The sequence below is a fragment of the Pecten maximus genome, unplaced genomic scaffold (genome assembly GCF_902652985.1).
Source record: "Pecten maximus unplaced genomic scaffold, xPecMax1.1, whole genome shotgun sequence".
Lineage (NCBI taxonomy): Eukaryota > Metazoa > Mollusca > Bivalvia > Pectinida > Pectinidae > Pecten > Pecten maximus.
Genome location: NW_022979493.1, coordinates 1 through 25,316, shown reverse-complemented (window position 1 = coordinate 25,316; position 25,316 = coordinate 1). Strand labels below are relative to the sequence as shown.

The following is a 25,316-nucleotide window of genomic DNA, read 5'->3' as shown; positions in this document are numbered from 1 at the left end:
ATGATAAAATATTAAACAATATCAGAACATTAACTGAAACTCACATTCCTTCAAAAAAGATAAGAATACCCCCAAATGACAAACCTTGGATGAATAGCTTGATTAGAAATAGATTAGAAAGAAAAGTAGAATTCATAAAAGAGCTAGAAACACTAACAAGGAAAGTGATTGGCTTAAGTTAAGAAACTCTCGTAATGAAGTTATTGACTTAATCCGTGAAGCAAAATCTGATTATTTGACAAAGATGCAAAATTCTCTATTAAATAAAAATACTCCCAAGAAAATGGTGGCAAATATCCAAATCAATAAGTGATCTTCATAATAAATCTACCTCAAATCCCCTCAGTGTCATTTTTATTTACTTCCCATCTAATCAAATTCCTATGGAAAGCCAATGCTTAAATTTTGCGAATTGCTGATACATTCAATGCTAACTACCCAATGCGCATTGTTTATATTTAACATATAGTCTACCGTGGCGTCCGTCGTCCGTCCGTCAACAATTAACTTATTTGACTTCTTCTTCATAACCGCTGATCAGAATATGAACAAATTTGATCAAAAGCATCCCTATGGGTGATGGAGCTGACCCCTTGGGGGCCTCTGGGGTGGGGCCTAAAGGGGTCAATTTGGCCAAATTGATTTAAACAACTTATTCTCTGAAACTTAGCAATGGTTTGACTGGTAGCATCCTATTGGGGTAGGGATTCAATATTGCATAAAGGAAGGAGCTGACCCCCAAGGGGGCAGAGGTCAGGGTCAAAAGGGGTCAATTGGTCTAAACAAGTTCTTTTCTGAAACTAAGCAATGGATATCACATTTGTGTGGTAGCATCCCTATGAGGTCGCGCCAAAAGTCAATATCATTTCATGGATTAATGCACTTTTTGGAATTTTCAGTATTAAAATAAAACCAATGTACATGTAACCATATAAAATGCTTATGATATATATTGACATAGCAATACCAGCGACAAATATACTCAAGCATCATTCTTGTTACATAACTCATGAAACCAGGTGAGCGATACTGGCCCTCTGGGCCTCTTGTTCTACCAGTTTCCTTGCCTTGATGAATTCATACATAATGATGTAATAAACAGTCCAAACCCTTTGGTATTTATCGTCCTTGTCAAACTTAATTAGTATCTTGTGTAAATATCCTGCATGAATTATTTTCCTTCAGAAAGTAGCCAAATTTTGTACATTTATTTCATACCAGGCTGAAAATGAGAGTCATTCCATTTCATCAGTTTTAAGTATGTACAATGTATTCAGTCATATTTGTTTTACAGGAATGCGGGGAAGACCAAAGGTTGTTATAGAAGAAGACCAACTTAAAATGCTTCATAATATGAATTATACGGCTAAACAGATGGCTCAGCACTTTGGATGTTCTGCTAAAGTTGTTTACAAACGGTTGTATGCTTGTGGTCTTCATCAAAGGGATAAATATTCCAATATAACAGACGATGCTCTTGATAGTGTTGTAGCTCAAACACAGACATCCTTTCCAAATGCAGGATCAGTTGTAAGTATTGTTATTTATAAGGAACAATACATTATCCTAATAAATACTTTCAATGTCTTGGCATTTTGACAGTGGGGCAGGTGTGATATTCTGTACTAAAATGACATGATATTCATTCGACTGTTTGATTTTTATGTATTTAATTACTTTGTGGACAGAAAGATACAGTTGCATCTATGAAAGACAGGGCTATTCCACCCTCGGAGTTGACAAAATGGGGTTAAATACTCGGCAAGCCTCAGATTTTACCCCATTTTGTCACCCCGTCGGGTGGAATAGCCCTATCTGTCATAGGTACATATGAGAGGGTTATATAATCTAATCTTCTGTACTGTCTTTATTTCTTTAGATGATGAGTGGAATAATTCAGGCAAAAGGTACTCTAGTTCAAAGACAGCATCTTCGCAAGAGCATAGAAAGGGTGAATCCCATACCTGTGGCTCAACGTTTTGCAAGGACTGTGTCCAGACGACATAACCATGTCAAGATGAGCAACTCCTTGTGGCATGTTGACGGACATATGAAGTTGATCAGGTAATATCTTTTAATTAAGGTCAGATATAGCTACTCGCATACATCGCACCTCCTGAAAACCAGAGACTGAGACCAAAGTGTACACAGGAGATGTTTGGCATTAATCGTACAGAAAACAATGAATTCTGTCAAAGATTAGGTGCAGTGATGGTGGGGGCCAATATTTCTCCCAGACTTGGTCATGAAAAACAATGATTACCCATAAAAAGATGAATCTATCTTGCACCCCCTGGGGTAAAGACAGTTCACTCGCGCAATAACGTCAAAGAAACAATCGGATAATGTCACACAGACAATCAGACGACGTCTTTGTTAATGCATTCCATAGGCAAGTTGCATATGAAATACTCAATAGTTCCAATGAAAAACGTGTTATTTTCAAGTTTCTGTGAAGTGTAGGAGAAAAATAATCTATTATTGGGGCGGGGTGTAACGTAGACAGAAATCAGTCAAGTCTCAGGTGACCTATTCTAATCCCCTTTTGTCGTCCTCATGCGAATTTCATGACCCAGGGGTCTCACGTTTGCCTCTGGGGAGGGGGTAAACTTTACTATAGTTTATAAAGGGAAATCACATTTTTGACTGTAGTTTGTTTGATTTCGATTGGAATTCATTCTTACGTGTTTACATTATCAGCATGGGATGACAGTTTGCTGGCATGCACATGTTGGCACTGACTGACCCCTAGGGGCTGATGGGTGGGGCCAAAAATGGTCAATTAAATTAACTGAAATATTTCAAATCTCAGGTGACCGTTAAGGCCCATGGGCCTCTTGTTACTTCGGGAAACCCTCAGTTTGAACTGCAAAAATCTTACCGTCGGATAGAGATTTTTCTGTCTGTTACATCCCCATGATACATTATTTACTAGTATATGGGATATATCATTTGAAATAACTCAATATTTCCTACATTTCAGATGGGGAATATCAACACATGGAGGCATTGATGGTTATAGCCGTTTGATTGTGTTTCTTAGTACAGACACCAACAACAAAGCAAAGACAGTATTGAGGCATTTTGTCAAGGCCTGTCAGAAGTGTGGTGTACCATCAAGAGTAAGATCTGATGTTGGAGGTGAAAATTTAATGATTGCTCTCTTCATGAACCTGTTCAACGGAGCAAACAGATACAGCCATATAACTGGTAGATATGTGCATAACCAGCGCATAGAAAGACTATGGCGAGATGTCTTTACTCAAGTGATAGAAAAATACTATAACCAGTTTTATAGCATGGAAGACCAAGGAGAACTAGACATAGACAACACCTTGCACCTGCTTGCTTTGAAGTTTGCCTTTGTGCCAGATATAAATGGAACAATCACAAGATCACAACAGCCAACAATCTGTCTCCTAATCAACTTTGGTTGAATGGTGTCCTTGATAATGTCAATGATTCAAGTAGAGCTGTTCAGAATTTGTATGGCAATTCTCTAGCAGATACCTTTGAAGACAGGATTAGAGGCTATGGGCTTGATCCGGCAGAATTCACAACTGATGCTGAGACAGAGGACACAGTGTTGAGCACAGAACAGACACAGTGTCTGGTGTCGATGTTGAATGTACGTCCTCAACCTACTCCGATTCTACGTTATCGATGTTGTCTTAGTTACTTTGAAGAAAATAACATCCATTATCCCTAACATCCATTGAGTGACAGTCAGAGTCATGGAATCAACAAAACACAAGTTTTCAAAGTAGCTCTTTCGCTGTGACCAATTTGAATGAAACTTGGTACAAGGGTAGCTTAAGGGATGGATTAAAGTAGGATTGTATATGATAATGATGTAAAATATGAAAGTCACTTAATAAAATATAAACTTTTGATAGTGGTTATTGTAATTTAAAGTGGTAAATTCAAGTTTTCTGTTTGATAACTTTATTTAACAAAGCCAAAAGGACCTTAATTTGCTACATAACAGTTCATAATTACCAGTATAACAAATAGGAAAAAAAATCTTTGGGACATAAACATCACATGTTGTTATACTGTATTCCTATCTTAATGACAGAGATGGACATTGGACAGGGCAAACACTTGATACCCTCCAATATCATGGTGGAGCATGGTTATGAAAAACAAAGAAATGAGTTTTACAGGTCCCATTGCATTTAATTTTTTAAACATTTAAGAAATACACCAACCGTGACATGACTTTGCATTTGAAACATTGAAGAAATACATGGACTACAAATGTAAAACAAATGTGACATGACTTTTAGTTGTAACCAAATGCATTTGAGTAGTGATTTCAGTTTAACAAGTGCCATTGCATATAATTTAATTCTCCAAATACATTTCAGTATATATAAACAACATTTAAGAAATACATTGACTAGAACAACTCTGACATGACTTTTAACCAATGCATTTGACTGGAAAAAGTGCCATTGCATTAAAGGAGTGTACATACAAATTCTTGATTAAATGAACATATATACAAGACAGCTATAAATTTGAAAGGAGTTTGCCAACAAAATTGATTCATCAATAATAAACAAAAATATATTGCAGCTACAATGTATAAACTTGTAAGGAGTTTGGCAACAACTTCACTAGAATAAACTCGTAAGGAGTTTGGCAACAACTTGACTAGAATAGACTCGTAAGGAGTTTGGCAACAACTTGACTAGAATAGACTCGAAGGAGTTTGGCAACAACTTGACTAGAATAAACTCGTAATAAGTTTGGCAACAACTTGACTAGAATAAACTCGTAATGAGTTTGGCAACAACTTGACTAGAATAAACTCGTAAGGAGTTTGGCAACAACTTGACTAGAATAAACTCGTAAGGAGTTTGGCAACAACTTGACTAAAACCATCAATAAACAAAAATATATTACAGCTATAAACTCATAAGGAGTTTGCCAACAAATTGACTAGCATCATAAACAATAAACAAACAAGATATCTCAGAGATTAGCTTTCGGCCATGTTGGATTCTGATCTCTCCAAAAATGTAATATGCAATACTAGACCTCATGTCAAAGGAGGTGGTGCATAGAAGGGCTAAATCGGCCCATGGCGATTTTTTTCCCGGAAACATATTTTTGTCAAAAGCATAATATCCCCGATTATGTGGGAGGAATTAATTTCCATTCCTCAATGTATATATTCTTTTTTTTGGTGATTTCATTATTTCCACATCAAACTGCATAAGAAGCTTATGTTTTGACCACTAATTATTATAGAACACATTTTATTTCCTATTTGTGAAACAAATTCACCCCATTTGTTTAAGGTTTAATTTTGTATATGAATCATCACGCTCCGTGACACTAAAATTAAATTTCATTTCGTTTTAGTGTCTAAAATGACATGTATTTGGTGAAAGTCTATCATAATATCATTTATAAAATAAGATTCCGCCATGGGCCACCATGCACCACCTCCTTTCAAAAAGAAACCTCCAGTACGTTCCGAGAAGTAGCGGTAACAAGAACTGTTTACGGACAGAAGAAGGACGGACCATTGACGCAGAGTGATTTGAATAGCCCACCATCTGTTGATGGTGGGCTAAAAATGCTGTATACCTATATACATCTTTCACTCAATGAGGAAACCCTGAGCGTTCAAAATGCCAAATTCAATGTTCCCCACAAATTCCTTATACCTCTTGGATGTAGTGGGTAAAACCAGTGTATTTGCACATGTATTGGCTTTCGGGTACTTTTCGTCCCAAAAAGCAATTGTTGGTTGTGGACTGAATCCCAATGGTGGCACCTCTTTTGCTCCAGTACAAAACTGGAGAATCTGACTGAACTTCAGCGCCACAGTTTCTTCTGAAATAAGAAATATAGCAAATTTTTACTAGTTGGGTGACACCTGAAGGATGTCACAGAAAGAATGAAGCGTAGTGAGGGGCGATAACTCTGTTTCAGCAGTTTTCATCAAAAATCGCTCAATATCTAAATTTCAACCAATGAGAAGACTGTGTTAAAGGTTGGGCCGCAGGGCCGAGTGGTTAAGGTGTCCCAACATTTTATCACTAGCTGTCCATCTCAGGGATGCGAGTTCGAAACCGACGTGGGGCAGTTACCTGGTACTGACCGTAGGTCAGTGGTTTTCCTCCGGGTACTTCAGCTTTCCTCCACCACCAAAACCAACACGTCCTTACAAATATTGTAAATGACCCTGGCTTTTAATAGGACGTTAAACAAAAATAAGTAAAACTGTCTTGTTGCCAAGGAAATGGAACCCATAAAGTTGAATTTGCTGTCCCATAATACCCCTATTTCATTGAAATCAGACAATACATGTATCTAAATTTGGACCAATCAGAGGCCAGGAAATGGCGACCATTTTGGTAAAATGTGAAAATGGGGTGACCAGAGGGACCGATGTCCCATGATGTACCTACATATCAAATTTCATCAAAATTGGACAATATCTTATTTTGGACCAATCAGAGGCTGGGAAATGGCAGTCATTCTGTTTAAAAAAAAAGGTTAAAGTGAGGTTACAAGAGTAACCGGTGTCCCATGATGTACCTATATACTGTACCAAATTTCATTGCAATCAGACAATATCTAAATTTGGACAAATTTCCTCGAAAAAGATAGGATTAACTCTTTCAGATAGGAATATCCAAGATTTTATGGGAATTGGCTCGCCCCAATATTAATCTTGGAGAAAATTGTTAATAAATCACACTTGCGCGAGGAAAATCCCATTTTTGTATGAATTCCCCAGTGGAACACAATGATACAAATGAGAGAAGGAAAATTGTTTGTTTGTTTGACATAGCCATTTCTTTAAATTGATATTTCGAGACTTTCCCCATAGTTTAAAGTCAGTATCAGTGTCTTTGTCAGTGGTCCATGTCGAGCAAATTGGGAGATTATCTATATTTTTTTTATTCAAAACTTTTGCAACTTCTTCAGTAGTGTTGGGAATCACTAATAAGTTCATGATCAATCATCATCATATCGATAATTGATCGATCATGAATATAACTTTAGGGAAATATCTACAAAAGCATTAATATGAATTGTACATTATAATTACCCAGGTAATTTTATATCAAGAACAGGTGAGAAAGTTATCTCCCTTTTTCTATCACAGATGAAAATTAGGTAATTAGCAAGTTTTAAATTGTTGTATGTGAATTTGAACAATAATTCATGTAAAGGAAGCTTAACCATGCATAATAAAACATGTTTTTATTTTTAAATATCTTTTTTCAACCTTTTATCAGGTAGCAGTGTACACCAGTTTGCCCAGTTTCTGAAAATTAAGTGGCAATTATCTCTTACTCTTATATATATTTGGTTTGTTAGCTTTGTTTATTACCCTTTGAATAGCCAGCTGAGTCAGTTTGAGGCAGGGTCTCCTTGTAGTAGTTAGTGACTACCTCTGAACAACATGCAGGAGACCTGTCTGTCCACATGCCATCCAGGAAATGGTGCAATAATTTATGAAAATGAAGCTTACCAAGCAAAATAAATAATATTTTCTTTTCAAATAAATGATTTAAACTTCTTGTAAGGTAGCAGTGTAGACCAGCTTGTCCGGTTTCTGAAAAATAAGTAGCATCTTTAAGTCTGAGGCTTGGTCTCCTTGTAGTAGTTGGTGACTACCTGACTGAACAACATATAAGAGGCCCATTGCATGCCATCCAGAGCAATAAGGGTAAAATGGTCTTGCCCAAAGACACAACCACGACAGCACATACCGGCCTGATTGTCAGCTTCCCTTTTCTTCTGCAGGATAACTGTTCAAACTTTTCTATACTTCTTCTATATATATAATACTAATAAACTTTGTGTATTTGGTTTAACAGCCAAGTTCATTTAAGGACGTGCCAGGTTTAGAGGTGGAGGAAAGCCGGAGTACCAGGAGAAACACTACCGGCCTACGATCAGTACCAGTTAACTTCCCCACGTAGGTTTCGAACTAGCAACCCAGAGGTGGAGGGCTAGTGATAAAGTGTCATGACATATCTTAACCACTCGGCTATCGCGGCCCCTCAATAATAAATAATTAATAAACTATCTTACAGTAAATATTGTGGAAAATTTGTTTCTTAATATCTAAATGGCTTGAAATTGAGAGAATAGTTTTACTAAATGAAATGAAAACCATATTTCATACAAAGTCTCAAAAACATTTTTTCAGTAGAACATAGAGGGTAATTACTTGCGGTCTAAGGCTTGCAATTACAGTAACTGTTTAAAACTTTTTAATTCTTATTTGTCACAGTTGCAATTGTAAAAGATGTGAAAATTAAAGAAAATGGTGTTATCCCAATATCAAAATATTTGATAATGAGAGAATAGTTCTACAATATGAAATTAAAACCAGATTTTATGTAAAGTTTCAAAATTCTGAATTTGTTTCTTCAGTAGAATATAAAAGGAAATTAAGTGCGGTCTTTGGCCAACAATTTAGAACACCCCTCCTAATGTAAATACGGAGTGTATATGCATATGGTGGTGTTGGCCTAAAAAACAGAAACATATAAACTATTTACATGTACACTAGTCCCTGTGTTACAGTATTTTACCTGTGTGGAGATGACATTATGAAGAAGACTATTTTGTAGAATGGTTATCATTAAAATCCTAGTCATTGTTTGAATTTGTCAAATAATTTTCTATAATACCTTTATATAATTTAAGTTTAAATTCAAAAGATAAAAAAAAAACTACATATGGTTCCCCAACATTGAATTTAACTTAGTGCTACACAATAAATACATAATAGTTAAAAAAAAACATAAGTATAAATTTGTCAGAATTGGTTTCTTGCACATTGTTTTCTTTGGTATATGTAAGCGAAAGGTTGAAATATGTTGGAATGGTATTTAAAGCAAAGATATTGTCAAAATTTACTAATTGCTACCTGTGTGCAGATGAAATTTTGGAGAAAAACTATTTTGTAAAATAGTGATAACAAAATATTGGTAATTCTTTAATTTTGACAAGTAGTTTTCTATAATACCTTTTGTAATAAGTTGAAACAGATTAAAAATTCAAAAGATAAAACAAAAATACAACATGGTCCCACACCCTAAATTAGTTAATTAAATTAATGTGATATAACAATTGACATAATTTTAGCAAAATTTTGTCAGAACAGGTTTCTCGCACATGGTTTTCTTTGGCACATGTACATGTAAGCAAAGAGTTGAAATATGTTGATATGGAATTGATAATAAAGCAACTTATAGATATTTGAAAATTGACTAATTCATGAAATTTCAAAGTCAACTATTTTGTAAAATTGTGATAGCTAAAACCTGGTAGCTCTTTGATTTTGTCAAATAATTTTCCATCTTATACTTTTTTTTGTAAAAGTTGAAATTAATTTAATTTTAAAAGATAAAAAAAAATGCATGACACCCAAAGCAACATAATTTTACTTAATGCAACATAATAATTGACAATGTTTTAGCTTAAATTTGTCAGAATAGCTTTCTTGCATATTGTTTTCTTTGGTGCATAAAAGCGAAGGGTTTAAATATATTTGAAAACTTATTTCATATATTTATTAATGCAAAAGATGATATAATTTGACACTGTCCTAAGAACCATCTCAATAAAGGGCAGGTCAGAGACTTAAATTTCAAAATTTAAAGCATTAGAATATAAATATTTCATTAAAAATTTGAAAAAAAAACTTCTATTAATACTGAAAAAGAATTGTTCAATATACTGCTAGTGTGTACTGAAGTACATGTACACTAGTTCCTTGAAAGTTCGTGTCATCGTAAGCTAATATGTATGAGATATGATTCTCGAAACGTCGTTGCTCCTCAACATAAACAAATATCAGCTGATCAAGACATCAAAGCATCAACCAGAGACCTATACTAGTATATAGGTCTCTGCATCAACTAACGACACAGTAATTTCATTAAACAAACAATAAAGAAAGAAATTAAATATTACATATTTAAACGTCGCCTGTCTCTAAAACGCTAATGAACACGTAACATTTACACTAGGCCTACTGCCAGTACTGGAAGCCTACGACTCAGTACGAGTTTAGATTTGTTATCGAAAAGAATTGAACGCTGGTCTGGGTTGACGATGAATACTGATCCTGGAAAGCAACAAATATGGTCATAGTAGAACAACTATAATCTCCAATGTCACTTTTGATATGAGATGGTATTAAAAAGTCCTGGCCCTGACGCGAAAATGTAATACAACTCACTTATACTGCCTGGAGTTGAACGAGTAAGCGGCGTGAAGTCCCCGGTGTTGTTCCATCCGGAACTCCTCGGAGAATCATTTCAGTCATAATACCCGATGAGTTCAGGATGGCGTTATTCTATATTGTCCTTTATATATGCGGTCAAGCCGACCAAACCAATTGTGTTGATAATTTCTATTACATATAAACTTCATACGTCAATTTTAATGGACCTGTTGATGTTAATGCAGGCTTTCAAACACACCATCAAGATGACTCGCGCAAAACAAATATAAAACCAGTTGATTTGTAATGAATTTAATGCTGATAACTATGTATGCCGATCCGGTCCATCTGTTCTACCGTGCTAAACGGAAAGGAAACACCCGGTCTTGCGTCATCAAAACAGGCAGGAAAATACCCCAGTCGAGTGGAAAAATACTGAGAAGGTCGAAAAAATAGGCCATTTTCAAAACAATCTTGTAACCGTTCTGCTAAAGATATCGAAAAACTAAACAGACTGTTTTCTTCAGGAAACATTTATCTCTTTGTATGTGCATTGTATATATCTCTGGATTTTTTTCTGAATTTTGAGGGCGATTTAAACAGAACCTCTTAGTCAAAGTGACGATTTTGGCATGTTTGACCCAAAATATCTCATAAATACGAATTTCCACAGGGATACCAGATACATCCAGACCTAGATCGAGCCGAGTTTTACAATGGTTCAAAAGCCCATCAAAATTGTATATGCCATTTTTTCCGCTCCCAAATCGCTACAATAGCCGGCAAAAATCGCGAATTAGCTCATACTATCATTACGTTCCGTAAGGAACGATAACGAGTTATCGCCCCTTACTACACTTCATTCTTTACAAAACATGCATTAATTACCATTACGCAAACAGAATCAATCAAAGAAAGGGGGAAAATGGATGGTTCTAGTGTTTAGCTTTATATATGCCAAGTGTTTGTTACTGTTTATTTCCAAATTGAGTCCATAATTGGCAAATTTCTAACCAGGAAGCTCCCGAGTTTGAGACAGGAAGGTGATTTCATGCATTATATGCATAAACACAATCCAAGTTAATTTTATGAACAATTTTCAAAGAATTATAACTAGGTCACATTGTTCATAAGGTAATAATTATCATATAAAATGAAGCATGAGCATGTTATGTTAATTTTTGGTACCAAAGGAAAAATCCCTCACAATCACAGAGGGATTACATTTCTTAATTGCCTTAGCATACTTTTTACTTACTGTCACTGATATTCAATTTGGTTTTCGATCAGTGCCCAAGATTATAAAACGTTCGAGTATGCTCCAATGAAATCTGATGTTATATACCATAAGTCAAAAGTGCATTTTATCTCGTTCAGCCAACTCTTACCTTCTACCTCCTCCAAATAATCCCTCCAAAAAGCAATGCACTGGGCTTGGTTCACCCGGGAATTTGATCCTGGCTCATCGAGCTGATATTGAAATAGGTCCTCAAAATTATCCTGGGTCCATTTCACAGATTTGATGTTATCCCCCACTTTCAAGATGTCTAATCCTTGTCTAAACCTGAAACAATAATTTATTATTGAGAGACAAAACATGAAGTCTATCAAAGTTCATATATAGCCACCCCCCCCCCCCCCCCCACCCCCACCCCACCCCACCCCACCCCTTTCTGATCAATGAATTTGTATGGGCAGGGGGTAGCTTAGGGCGGTTTGCATTAGTGGTGTGACAGCAGCTACGAAAATTTATATGCAGAAGGGCAGACAGATGCAGTATGCAGTAATAACTTTCAAATGGAGATCTAGGCCTAGTCAGTGTCGGGATATACTGGAAACCATAACTTCCGATGATCGATTATGAAAAAATACGATTGATCATCGATATCAGAATGGTCCAACAAGTCGTTAACCGATTATACCCAATGATCGGCCTACCACTAGTTTGCATATTTCATAGTCCCATTTCTATTCTCTTTAAATATATTCTAGAAATTATGCTGTAGTAATTGCTAAGTATTATTAAATATTTGTCCATTTACTGGGGGTTCTATATATTTCTGTTTTTGTACATGTGACAATATAGATACATGTACTCACTGTCTAAATGCCTCGCTAGTCCGATCAAACATGTATGAATGTGAGGCTGTTTTAACAAGCTGTTCCACAGATTCCTGGGTGGAACAATTGTAAAATGGGATTCCAGCATAGGTAAAGAAATGTTCCAATTTTCCCATGGCCCGACTCCTAGCTGTTTCTGTCCGTGCCTTTAGTAGCTGTAGAAAAAAAGATGCAAATGGGACTACACAGGCAAATATTCTTAACGTAAATTTAATGTTAAACCAGCAGATTAACGGTTAATTCACGTTGGAACGTTAGATTCATGTTACAGACCCGTGTACGTTCGCTGTTCCGTCTTAAACGCAAACGCTACGGAAGTGCTACGGAAATGGTACGGTAATGCTACGGAAGTGCTACGGAAATGCTACGGTAATGCTACGGTAATTCTACGGAAATGGTACGGTAATGCTACGGAAACGCTACGCTTAAATCGGAACTGCGAACGTACACGGGTCTGTAAATTTTAAATAGAATTATTTTTCTGAAAAGATCCTTTTTATTACTCCAAATATTTAAGCAAATGTATTTCATAGATATAACAGGTAACCATCAAAGTTGTTTTCTTTACTGTAATGTAATAAATAAACAATTTTTTTTTTATAACAAATTTGTCACACACTTTAACATGAAATTCACGTTAAAAATTTCATTTTCTAATATATTACAAATATTGTATAAAAAATGACTGATGGTTACCTGGTACTGGATGTAAAATAAATTTGATTATTCTAAAAAGATGATTTTCTGAAAGAATGAAATGCATTAAAAATATAACATTATAAATTTATAACGTTTAATTTGCTCGTTTAATGTTAAATTCACGTAAAATTAGAGAATAATTACTAAAAAATTTCATGAGAATGGTTTAAAGCCCCATCTGCAGTAGGAACTACCGATATGTGTGATGTCTATTGAAAAGGCTTGGCTTATTTCTTATCAGTATCTATTTATAGAACAGTTGAAAATACCCTCCACAATGGACATGCACACGCTTCTCATGGGGCCCCAAAGGAGATAACCCCAAACTTGAAGCGGCTTCCCATGGGGATGCTTCCTGTCAAGTTTGGTTGAAATCTGCCCAGTTGTTCGTCGCCTACAGGAAAAAATTGTGGATGACAGACGGAGGGACGACAGACTCTGCGTGATGACAAAATCTTCAACCTTGGGACCATTGTACATTCTCAATTTCTATATGCATACCTCCTTCAAGTCTTCTTTTAGTTCTCCATCCGGAAGGTCTTACCATTTAACCTTGGTTTCTTTAGGTCCAAACTGCAAGGCATGGACCATGAGGGGAGAGAAACAATGTGGTGCAGGACCTCCATGAACAATTGACAGTGCGATCAATCTCCCAGCAGCCAAAAAATGGTTGTTGTCACAAGCTGAAATTAAGAACATGCATGGAGTTCCAAAACGTTGTCAAAGAGATAATGGTCCGCTTGTAAGGGTAATTCTAGTAAACGATCTATTGGTCGTATTTTGATCACCCGGTCGAAAACAGTAAAGCAGATTTTCAATTCCTACTCATTGAGCACTAGGCATATACATGTGAAAGTTGTAGGGACTTATGCGAGGTTTATTAGTGCAAAGTCATGGGTGGCAAGGGTAAAGAACAGGGTAAACATAAAATTGCATATATTTGGCACATGTGATACCTTATTATTATTCATTTTTGTAACCAGTTACAGCCAAACCCCGGATAGTACCCTGGTAATCGTGACAGTCCAAATTATGTTAACATTTATCTAAGTTCGTGGGGTTTTGGTTCAAAAGTCAACAGCACTTACCTGCTTTATTCATAGAGATAATTCTCGAATTTGGAGGTCCTTCAAATAAGTGGGAATGGAGCAAATGCTCCATAACAAGACAGAAATATTCCCTCTTTGGGCCTCCTTGGTCAATTCCTTCCTCCAATTCCTTCCTCAGACGTTCCAAATTCATCAGAAAATTTGATGAGTAAGTCATTTTCTGGCTTGAATGTTCCACTCGTCAATTTCCTCACTGTTGTATCCCAACTTGATGGCCTATGTATATTCATCCGAGTGATTACATGTCGGTTAATGAGTGTTTCTAACTGTGTTAATGTTATGATGAGATTCCTAAAAAGAAATAATCAAATTCTTGTAAACAATGCTTGGGTGGTTCAATATGGAAGCGACCAATATGGAAATTGAAGGAGTAAGGCCCTTGAATTATCATTAGCACAGTGGGTCCAATTTTAACTAATACCATTGGTGACTGGAGCAAGCTAAAATTAATTTTTAATGATAGGCGGTGTCCCCGGTGAGAAAAAAGAGCAACAGAACATCCCCCTCCCCTAACGCATGGAATAAAATTTGGAACAGCCCTTACAGACCTGCCACAATTCAAAATTCACTAATAGTAATTTTGTTCATAAAAATAGTAATTCTACACAAATTTACTACATAAAAATGAGTATGTGTATTTTAGTACCTATTTGAGGAAAACTGTAGTAATAACTACTGAAAAGTAGTAATCATTACTACAAAATTAAATATTATTACGCTCTCGGCCCCAAAATTACCACATTATCCGCTTCAGCAACAACACACAGTAGGAAAATAGAATTATAAAAGTTTATGGAGCTCTTTATTGAAGTAAGTGAGAAAACAGAAACCTTCACCAAAACTTTAACCTGAAGTGTGACGCCCACATGACAACATAAGCTCCCCCTCCTTTGTCGGGGTGAGCTAAAAATTAATTCATTATCACAAGTCAGCATGAGAAGTTGCATTTGGTTGAATTGTTTAATCAACAGGTATACTTACTCATCAGAACTATTTTGACTTTCTCTTGGAAGGATCTCATCTTCACTTGAAGACTCCGACTCTGAATCACTTATAGTAACAACATCAAGATCATTCCTGCAAGAATAGCAATATAACAGTTTTAAACTTGTGTTAAAATCGCACGAGTTGGATTATTTTTAATGCCCGACCATGAAACTAAAATTCTCCGTATTTTTCTTCATGTTGCTTGGAGATAATGATTCCAAATTTGGTGTGTGGCTTCAACCTATGGGGTTACATATAGAGTTTGAATCCTGATCGTAAATTTCAATTCTTTACGGAGTTATGGACTTTTGAACTTACAACATTGGGAAAAAGTGCTGGTCAGCTGAATCACCAAGCCGTGCATAGTTTTGTTATGCTTGGAGATAATAGTCATTTAAGTCAGTAAATTACCTGTATTGTGTATAATTTACACCTGTTTTAAATCATTGTCACTCCTTATGCAATGCATGTGATTATGCAATAGGGGTGTGGGGCATTCATGTAGTACCGACATTGTCTAGTTATTCTTATGGTGTCCTATGGTTGTTAAAAAATCAGAGGAAAACCACACTCTCAATGCTTATATCGAACTTTGGATGAGTTGAATCATTTTTCCCTTGGAATTCGAGATAACCAGTAAAGCCAGATTCAAGCCAATTCTACCAAACTCGTCACAGTGTAAATGCAGAAACTAACAAACCTTTGTCAAAGAGGTAAATGTCAAAGGCCAAGCTCATCAAAACCCACTGTAACCTACATTACTCACCCAGATGTATAAGCGTATGAAGACATGAAGTTTCATGACCAAAGGCCTATTAAGGCCTACTTGAGCCAAAACTGACCTTAAGGCAGAAAGTAACGCTATGTCCCAGAGATCAAGGTCAAAAGTCAAGGTCGCCAAAAACACTTCATGGTGGGATGGTGGGCACAACTTTTTTTTATAGTTACTCCACTACACCAATATTAGACCCCTAAAGAACCTCCATGCTAACTAAGTATTATCACACTAATACGGATATAAATGAATGAATGACAATCCTCTACCTTACTTGTACCAAAAAAATATTACCATGTATCGCTTGTCTGAGGTGTGCTAAAATAACTAACCATTGTGGGTAAGTCAGAGATCAATTCAATTTCCTTATTTTCTTCAATGGTCTCAGACTGAAAAAAATAAGAGTGCACTTGTTATAACGTTGAGCAATATTACTTTTATATCGGCACCTAGTGAAATATCTTCTTATAAACAGTGAAACTCTTATTTAAGGACACCTATATAAGGACAGTCTCCTGTAAAGGACACTTTCCTTATAATTAAGGTATTGTATCTTTTATGTAATGTCCTTTTTTTGGCAACAAAGGGACAGAACTAGTATGATGATTAAAGCAACCTCTTCTTTTACAACATTTTCATTTCCATATGATACCAATCACACATATTAAATTGCAGAAAATTCCGACATGACATTATGGTGTGAAACAAAGGGGGAAAATAAGAAAATAAGAAAACATTTTTGCAAAAAGATTTAACAACATCCATATTAAACCTTAAAAGAACTTACATGCAAATTATGAGCATTTTCTATCTCTGCATCTGTCTTTGCATCATCATTTTCGTCTCCAACATCCATATCTTCCCCATCCATATCTTCCTAAAATGTTATCAATTATTATTATTTAGAACTTATCATTTTTTTATGATTGGTTTGAACAAGCCAGAAAAGGTTTAAGCAACGGTAATGTTTTGCACTTTTTTGTCTGAAAATGGCAAAGGGGGTTTCAAAAATATTATAATATTTGCAAACTTGAAGCAGCTTCCTATTATGGTGATGCTTCATGTCAAGTTTGGTTTAAATCAGCCCAAAGTTTTTTAAGAAGTTGTTCAAAAATAGATTTTTTTATGTGTGACCAATCTGATTCCAGCTGGTTCATGAGAGCATATAATTCATTGTATAATATAAGAATTTCCATATATCAATAAAATTCACTTTGAATATAGAAAGGGCATAAAACTGATGGTAATTATAACAATTTGATTTCTACCTCGTTCAGCCAGCGAACTTGCATCGAACAGCTTGTTCTAATGCCAACATCACGCATTGTCCCATACTGTTTATGCGAGTAGAGGGCAAGCTTTGTCCCTGGAATGAACAATCGGAAGAACTCCGATGCACATTCCAAGGCACCCACAAAATTCAGAAGAACCTTAAAATTAAGAAAACATATATTTATACATGTATATATGATATAGCCAAACCGCCATCACATAACAAGAGGCCCAGGGGCCTTAACGGTCACCTGAGTAAAATATACTTAACCATTCTAGTACTTCTAAGTGCCGTTGACCTTGACATTAAAACTTTACCAAAAAAATCTTTGCAGTTTTCTCTACAACTTTCAAATGTATATGCCAATATAAAATGTTGATAGATTGGCAGGAAAATGTGAAAAGTTAACATCGCACGACGGATGGACAAAACACAATTGCAATCGGTCACCATGAGCTCTAGATCTGCTCAGGTAACCTATTAGGCAGAAACTTATGTTTTGCTTTCTGCGACTTTCTATGAAAATTAAATTACAGGTAAATAAAATTCAGTTAATTAAACATTACATTTATTTCAGGGAGCTTTTGTTTTTTCACTAAGGTATCTAGTTACTTATTCTAATTTCATTAAAGCATATTGATTGAATGGTATGAAATTGTTAAATAGTTTGTAAAAGTAACATCTTATAGATTAAGTGAAGAGATGCAAAAACGTATGCCAAGTATAAATTGCTCATAACTTACCTCTACTGGTGAAGATTCTGTACACTTTCTGTATACAAATGCAGTTCCATGGTTAATTTTAACAATGAAACCATCCACTGGCTCATCCACAACTTTCTGTTTTCTTTGTTCCCTTAGCTATAAATATAAAAAATGAACAAAACTTTCACCAAATAGAAATCCATGTCAAACAATATTTAGAAAAGTGTGTCCCCTTTTTCACAGGTATATTTATATAGTGCTGGACTATGTATCATTTGCCAAAATAGACTATTTGTCCAGGTTTGGAATCATATTTACTCTGAAAAGCCAGCATAATTTTAAAATTTTGTAAAGTACTAAGACAATTTAACATTACCTACTGTTTACCTTAGTGTAAGAAATGTCAAACCATGAAAAGGATTTGCATCTTGTCTCATTGAATGTTCGCCAAGATTAATTGCAAGACGCAAAATTCTCAACATAAAATAAATCAGAAGAATATTGATACCAATTAACAGAACAGGAGATAATAGCAAATACAAACCACTTGGAGATAGATTTCTTTTCTTCTTTCCAGTTCAACATTTTCACTCTACATAAAGATTAAAATACAATGTACATACTTATGTAATCCACATTATGCGGCATAATATGCCACACAAAATCAATTTATTACCTGGTTCTGGTCTTAATATTCTATTAATTTGATGAACAGACATGACAATTTTCAGTAACATACTAATTTTCTGATTTCATATATTAGGCCATCTAAAAAATATTTCTGGTTCTCAGACACAGCCGCGCACCTAAAACAAAACCGCAGATGAAAACTTACATATGAAATTTGAGAAAGATTCATTCAGTACTTTCTCAGAAATAGTGATAACAAACTTCAATTGTCAAAATCCAAGATGGCTGTCTGTCGGCCATGTTGTTTTCGAATTGGTCTCGAAATGCAATATGCATAACTAGGCACCAATGGTAACCTACATATGAAATTTGAGAAAGATCCTTTCAGTACTTTCTCAGAAATAGCGATAACAAACTTCAATTGTCAAAATCCAAGATGGCTGCCTGTCGGCCATGTTGTTTTCATATTTGTCTCAAAATGCAATATGCATAACAAGGCACCAAGACACATGAAATTTCAGAAAGATCCCTTCAGTACTTTCTCAGAAATAGTGATAACAAACTTCAATTGTCAAATTCCAAGATGGCTGCCTGTCGGCCATGTTGATTTCAGATTGGTCTCAAAACGCAATATGCATAACTAGGCACCAAGGGGAACCCACATATGAAATTTCAGAAAGATCCCTTAATGACTTTCTCAGAAATAGCGATAACGAACTTCAATTGTCAAAATCCAAGATGGCTGCCTGTTGGCCATGTTGTTTTCAGATTGGTCTCAAAACGCAATATGCATAATTAGGCACCAAGGGGAACCTACATATGAAATTTGAGAAAGATCCCTTCAGTACTTTATCAGAAATAGCGATAACAAGAATTGTTTACGGACGGACAGAGGGACGGACGGACGGAGGGACGGATGGACGACGGACCACGGACGCAGGGCGATTTGAATAGCCCACCATCATCAGATGGTAAAAATACCAACCTACTGTGCCTATTATGGAAAGCAAATTATCTGAGAAACAGAACAGTTTTTTTAAGATGGCCTCAGGCTTATGTTCTTTGGGCTTCAAATGCAATGTTCCTGAATACTGAGAAGAAAACAATAAAGTAAGATGTTTACATTTGGCGGTTTATGAATGAAATTATGAATGAAGCTTAAGAGGAACAAACCTTTTCTCTATCTTGTTTTAAACATAGTTGAAACTCTTCATCTTGTTGTTGTCGTAATAGACGAGTCTTATTAATATCTGTATCTCCATCCTATCAAAGCACAAGAACAATTATACCTTCAAAGTAACTGAACTAGTTTTAAATAAAAATCAATTTTAAGATATTTTTGAGAAACACTATGCCCCAAATTGAGGGCTAAACCATTCACAAATGTCAAGTCAAACATGAGGCTAGAACATTGAAATTTATGGTATTAATTATATATTAAATGTAAAAGGTAATTAAACAAGTAAATTCTTAGAATTGATATCCCCGCTTACCCCTCATTCGTAAGGTTTTAATGATATTGTAAGAAAAGTCTTTTTAGGGTAGATGCCGATATGGCACTGAAAGTAATGATTTTGCAAGAGAATTCTGTTGAGGTTAGGTTGAAATATGTAATTCCTAGGTGCTGACAAAAGATGTGTCACTTGGCAGAAAATGACATTTTTCGTTTATAAAGGGGCCATAACTCAGCCAAACATTGTCCACCAGAACTGTCAATCAAACATGGCCGAGCCAGTTAGGCATTTATTCCCTTCACCAAGTTTCAAGAAGATCCGGTAATATTTGTTGCAGTTATCGCACAGAAAAGAAATGTGACAGACAGACAAACCTAAATTAATATCCCCCGTTTCGGAGAGGGCGGGGAATAATTAAGTATCAAATGAAGGTCATGCCATGCATTAGTATAGAACTAATGCAGTAAACCAGGTGACCTAAACATGAGAACAAGAGAAATCTGTCAGTGGCTATTGTATTTAATGCAGATGGTTTTAATTGCACTTTATGATTTGAAGCCATGCATTAAAAACAATTTTGACAGTCATGGACAATAGAAATATATATCAATATCATAATCATGCTACTTAATAAAATACTTACTTTAGAAAGCACATCACCAACAACTTCTGCATCAGCAGCAGTGTTCTTTTCCTATTGATAAAGATGAATCCAATTTTAACTTTTGAAAGTGAAACTACATAGTCCAGTGTTTTCTCAAAAAAGATATCGAATATTAAACTGTAACCAATGAAATCTACTAAATATAACAAAAAAGTGTAATGTCCAAGAAAAAGTGGAAAGAAACCTTAAATGTCAAAATCAAAGATAGACAACTGGCAGCAATGTAAAAAATATCTCAGAAAATAGAATATGCCAGACAAGATTAAACAAGACAGACGGGAAGACGGACAAAACCCCAAATTAATATCCTCCGTTTCAGAGAAAGCGGGGGATAGAAATATATAGTATCCATATTTCATTACCTCATGCTCTGTAATACTGTTCAGATCTGATTCTGATTCCTCTTCAATTAAAACCTTCCAAAAAGAACACATTCAAAAATATTGGACCTGTACACATGAAACATTTATTAGCATTTATTAGCATAAATAATGGACGCAGGCTTGTAGCCTCTATATCCATATCAATATCAATACATAGTATAATATAAATATTTCCTATGTAATTAATGGCTTTATATTAGTTCATGTACATTCATGAATAATAACGTTTATTTTTCCAATGATCATCTATATTATTTCAAATTTTATGACAGAATCAGCATCGACAACAATTTGTGGCAAGCTATTCCATAAATCAATAACTCGGTAACTGAAAAAATGTTTCCTCCCATCAAGACGACATCGCTTTTTGAATATTTTCTTATCGTGACCTCTGGTTCTACTCATCTTGTCCATTTGGAAAAAGTTTTGAGTTATTCTACTATCGTATATGATATTTACTATCTTAAAAACGTTAATCATATCTCCTCTGGTCCTACGGTGCTGTAGCGTCGGGAGATTTAACCGTTGTAGCCGTTCCGGGTACGATATATTTTTAAATCCAGGGATCAGTTTTTGTGTCGCCTTTGAAAAAGGAGACATATAGGTATTACTTTTCGGCGTCGGTGTCGGTGTCGGCGTCGGCGTCGTCCGGAAAATGGTTTTCGTGCGATAACTTTAGTAGTTTAGAACGGATTAATTCGAAACTTCATGGGAAGGTTCATTACCATGATAGCTCGGACAAGTTCGATAACCAAAATTATTCGCACCTTTTTAAAAGAGTTATAGCCCTTTAATTTTTTTGCGAAAATGGTTTCCACTCAATAACTTGAATAATTATTACTGGATTAATTTGAAACTTCATGGGAAGGTTCGTTACCATAATACTGTGGACAAGTTCGTTAACCAAATTTATTTGCACCATTTTAAAAGAGTTATGGCCCTTTAATTTTTTGCGAAAATGGTTTCCACTCAATAACTTGAATAATTATTACTGGATTAATTTGAAACTGCATGGGAAGGTTCGTTACCATAATACTGTGGACAAGTTCGTTAACCAAATTTATTCGGACCTTTTTAAAAGAGTTATAGCCCTTTAATTTTTTGCGAAAATGGTTTCCACTCAATAACTTGAATAATTATTACAGGATTAATTTGAAACTTCATGGGAAGGTTCGTTACCATAATACTGTGGACAAGTTCGTTAACAAAATTTATTCGGACCTTTTTAAAAGAGTTATAGCCCTTTAATTTTTTTTGCGAAAATAGAATGTTCGTTACCATAATACTGTGGACAAGTTTGTTATTGTTTTTTTTTTATTCAAGTCCTAGTTTTAAAGAGTTATGGCCCTTTAATTACTGGAATTAATTCAAAATTTCATGGGAAGTCTTTCGCAAGTTTTTAAAAGAGTTATAGCCATTTATTTTTTCAAGTCCTAATTTTAAAGAGTTATGACCCTTTAATTATTCGCATACACAGGCGACACCTCCACTTCCGTGGAATTCTTGTGTTGCCCTTCTCTGCACATTTTCAATGAGTTCTATATCTTTTACTTTAGATGGGTTCCAAACACTTGCAGCATACTCAAGGTGGGGTCTAACTAGAGCTTTAAATAGCATTTTGAACATGGAGTTCGTCCAGATACACAAAAGAACATGTACTATACTGAAGTGGTGGTGACTACATAAGCGCAGAGACATATATGTATATATGTCTCTGATAAGCGTCAAAAGTTTTGTAAAGAAAAAAATATTTGAATGTCATTATGGCATGCAAAGACTGATGGTACAATTAACACACAAAGCAAGTGACAAACTCCTTGATTGATTTGCAAAATGGATATAGGAATGAAATTATTTACATACAACGTACATCAAGCATCCGATTGATACAAATTACAATGGTAAGCAGGAGTCAGTGAGAATGTGAAGGTATACAATTATCAAAGGAATAGTGTGTTAGGCCACTAAAAATCAAAACCAAAGTGCAAATTTTCAGATACATGTATAATGATTGCATTTAAAAAATAAGGACTTTAAATATTGTGCAAAATTGCAGTTTTCATTACTTTTTTAATTAGGAAATGCAGCAGAGGAACAATTCATGCCGTTCCAACATTAGCCTAGTTTACCATCACATAGATCTATTGAATGCATGTTCCTGACTTATTGTGCCTTTCACGTAAATACAATCCAACAACAATTCAATTTATATATGAATGTAAATGAGTATGTCAGGTGACGAACTGTAAGAAAAGAATTTGCTATTGTGCTAACCAAATTACCAAAACAATATATATGACCAAATTAGTAGTCTAGCAGGATTATATATGAATGCAAATATATATAAGTGTTACCTTTTATACAAAACTCACTCCTGAAAAACACAATAAATCAAATTTTCATTTTCTTGAATGAAATATACTTATACTTATAATTTACTTCACAAACCTAGCACTTCTATCCTTTTTCAAAAACAGTAATCAGAAAATTAATATTCTTGTTAAAGTAATAACTTGACCCATTGATTGAGCATAAATGCATGTCTTCAACTAAATTTTGCTCAAAAGAATTTGTCACACAGTAAAACCAACATTGGTGAAGGTGGTATAAAAAACATTAATTAAACATACATGTATAATGCATTTAATACAAAATTCTTACATCTGCTGCCATGGATCTGTCTGTGTCCAGATCTGGCAAGTCGTCACTGTATGCTGTATCAAACAGTTGACTTTTTGGAACCAGGAATAACATTCCCCTATGTAAAGTCTTTTTCAATTGGGCAACTGATTGAAACTCAATTTTGTTTATTTTCCTTGTTTTCGCTGATTTACCGAAGGAAAATCCTGTCAACTCCAGAGGAACACCTAGGGAAAAAAAGTACTTTATTGAAAGAAATGTCACACCTGTTTAATATGACATTTATTGTGTACACATGTTTAATATAAAACTTATAGGAGTTATATTTAAAATTAAAAACTCCCACGTGCACACAATAGCATCAATGATTACATTGTATATATACTTGTAAGAATGTGTAAATTGATATGTATTTTGAAGAATGTCGAAATTTGAGATAAATCTGGAATTTATTAATGAAATTTTTAATTCACCATTTTCTCCAAAAGCAAAAAATAAAAGATTGAATTGTTTTACAAAATAACTAATTTTTGAGAAATAAATCAATTCAACATAAGGCCATGTAAAAAAATATTCTGGTTCTCAGATAATTGACCTTCAAAAATGGGCAAGGTATATAGGTATAGGTATTTTATTTTTATTTAATATTTTCCTGATGTTGCCTTACAAAAGGCTTGCGTAACAAATGTCTTGAAAATTGTAAAAAAAAAAAACATTTGAAAATTGTGATTGGGTTAACGTTGTTCAATTCACCAAATAAACCACTGAAATATCAAAATATATATTACATACATTAAAAAAACAGAGTGCTCGCTCACGTAAACAGACGGAACACGTGATCGCTAAATATTGGACCAAATCTCATAAAATCTCGTGAACAAACTACCAAGTTGTAAACAAAAGAAATGTTGTTAGCCAAAACCTGGAGGGTATTATGAAAATCGGGAATTTGTTTGCGCTTGGTTGTTATGTCGTCTTTATTCCTAGTAGTTAAACAAGTATCCTCTGTAAGGTAACGTCAGAATCTCGCAGTTATCTCCCTTCAAACAGTATTTTCGATATAGATTTGCAAAAATCGATGCAGGTGTAGATATTTACAAGACATTATTCTTATTGTTTATTCAAAATAGTTCCTGAAATGTTCACAACATTATCAGCATAGTTAATACATTTCTGTGCACATCTACTTTGAATGACGGACTACAATGACGTGCCTCATACTTGGAACTAATTATAAGCGAATCATTACCCCTAGTTACAGAAATTACCACCAGAGGTCTCAAATTCCGGGCTTCCGCCGAAGAGAAATTTATACTGAATATACCTTTTTTCATGTAATAGCACTTTATTTGTAGTCTTGATAGTTTTCATAAATGTATATATAGTTCAACTACATCATATATGAACCGAAAGAAACTATAAAATGAACTGTGAAAGGAAATATAACGAAAATGAAAGTGAGAGATTGTGACGTCACAACTCGTAGGTGATTGTTATATGGCAGGCGTAAACGCCTCCATAAAAATGTATGAAATTAGCGTTTGTTGTTTACAACTTGGGCGCTTCGGTAAAATTAAACGTGATTGACTCTCCATCAATAAAGCAAACCCTGATTGTTTTGGTGCAACATCTTACTTGTCTCTGACATATAAAAGTTCAAATAA

At 34.9% G+C, this 25,316-nt stretch overlaps 3 protein-coding genes across 3 annotated transcripts; 1 reads left to right on the top strand and 2 right to left on the bottom strand.

Moving 5' to 3' along the window:
- The first annotated feature begins 956 nt into the window (after nucleotides 1-956).
- Nucleotides 957-3,437, top strand: LOC117318741. Its single transcript, XM_033873694.1, has 3 exons — nucleotides 957-1,530; nucleotides 1,880-2,064; nucleotides 2,984-3,437. Exons 1-3 carry the CDS (start codon nucleotides 1,261-1,263, stop codon nucleotides 3,435-3,437), a joined length of 909 nt encoding a protein of 302 aa, XP_033729585.1. The 5' UTR covers nucleotides 957-1,260.
- Nucleotides 3,438-5,370: 1,933 nt separating this feature from the next.
- LOC117318743 lies at nucleotides 5,371-23,879 on the bottom strand (the record flags this gene model as incomplete). Its single annotated transcript, XM_033873696.1, has 15 exons — nucleotides 5,371-5,850; nucleotides 11,602-11,777; nucleotides 12,314-12,489; nucleotides 13,535-13,716; nucleotides 14,122-14,433; nucleotides 15,124-15,219; nucleotides 16,237-16,293; nucleotides 16,692-16,781; nucleotides 17,173-17,334; nucleotides 17,921-18,037; nucleotides 18,426-18,473; nucleotides 19,685-19,774; nucleotides 20,609-20,659; nucleotides 20,992-21,045; nucleotides 23,674-23,879. Coding segments are annotated over 10 exons (881 nt in total), but the record flags the coding sequence as incomplete, so codon positions are not given.
- Nucleotides 5,615-14,299, bottom strand: LOC117318740 (G2/M phase-specific E3 ubiquitin-protein ligase-like). The gene is made up of 5 exons (XM_033873693.1): nucleotides 14,122-14,299; nucleotides 13,586-13,716; nucleotides 12,314-12,489; nucleotides 11,602-11,777; nucleotides 5,615-5,850 (listed from the first exon to the last, which is right to left on the bottom strand). Exons 1-5 carry the CDS (start codon nucleotides 14,297-14,299, stop codon nucleotides 5,615-5,617), a joined length of 897 nt encoding a protein of 298 aa, XP_033729584.1.
- Nucleotides 23,880-25,316: the final 1,437 nt, after the last annotated feature.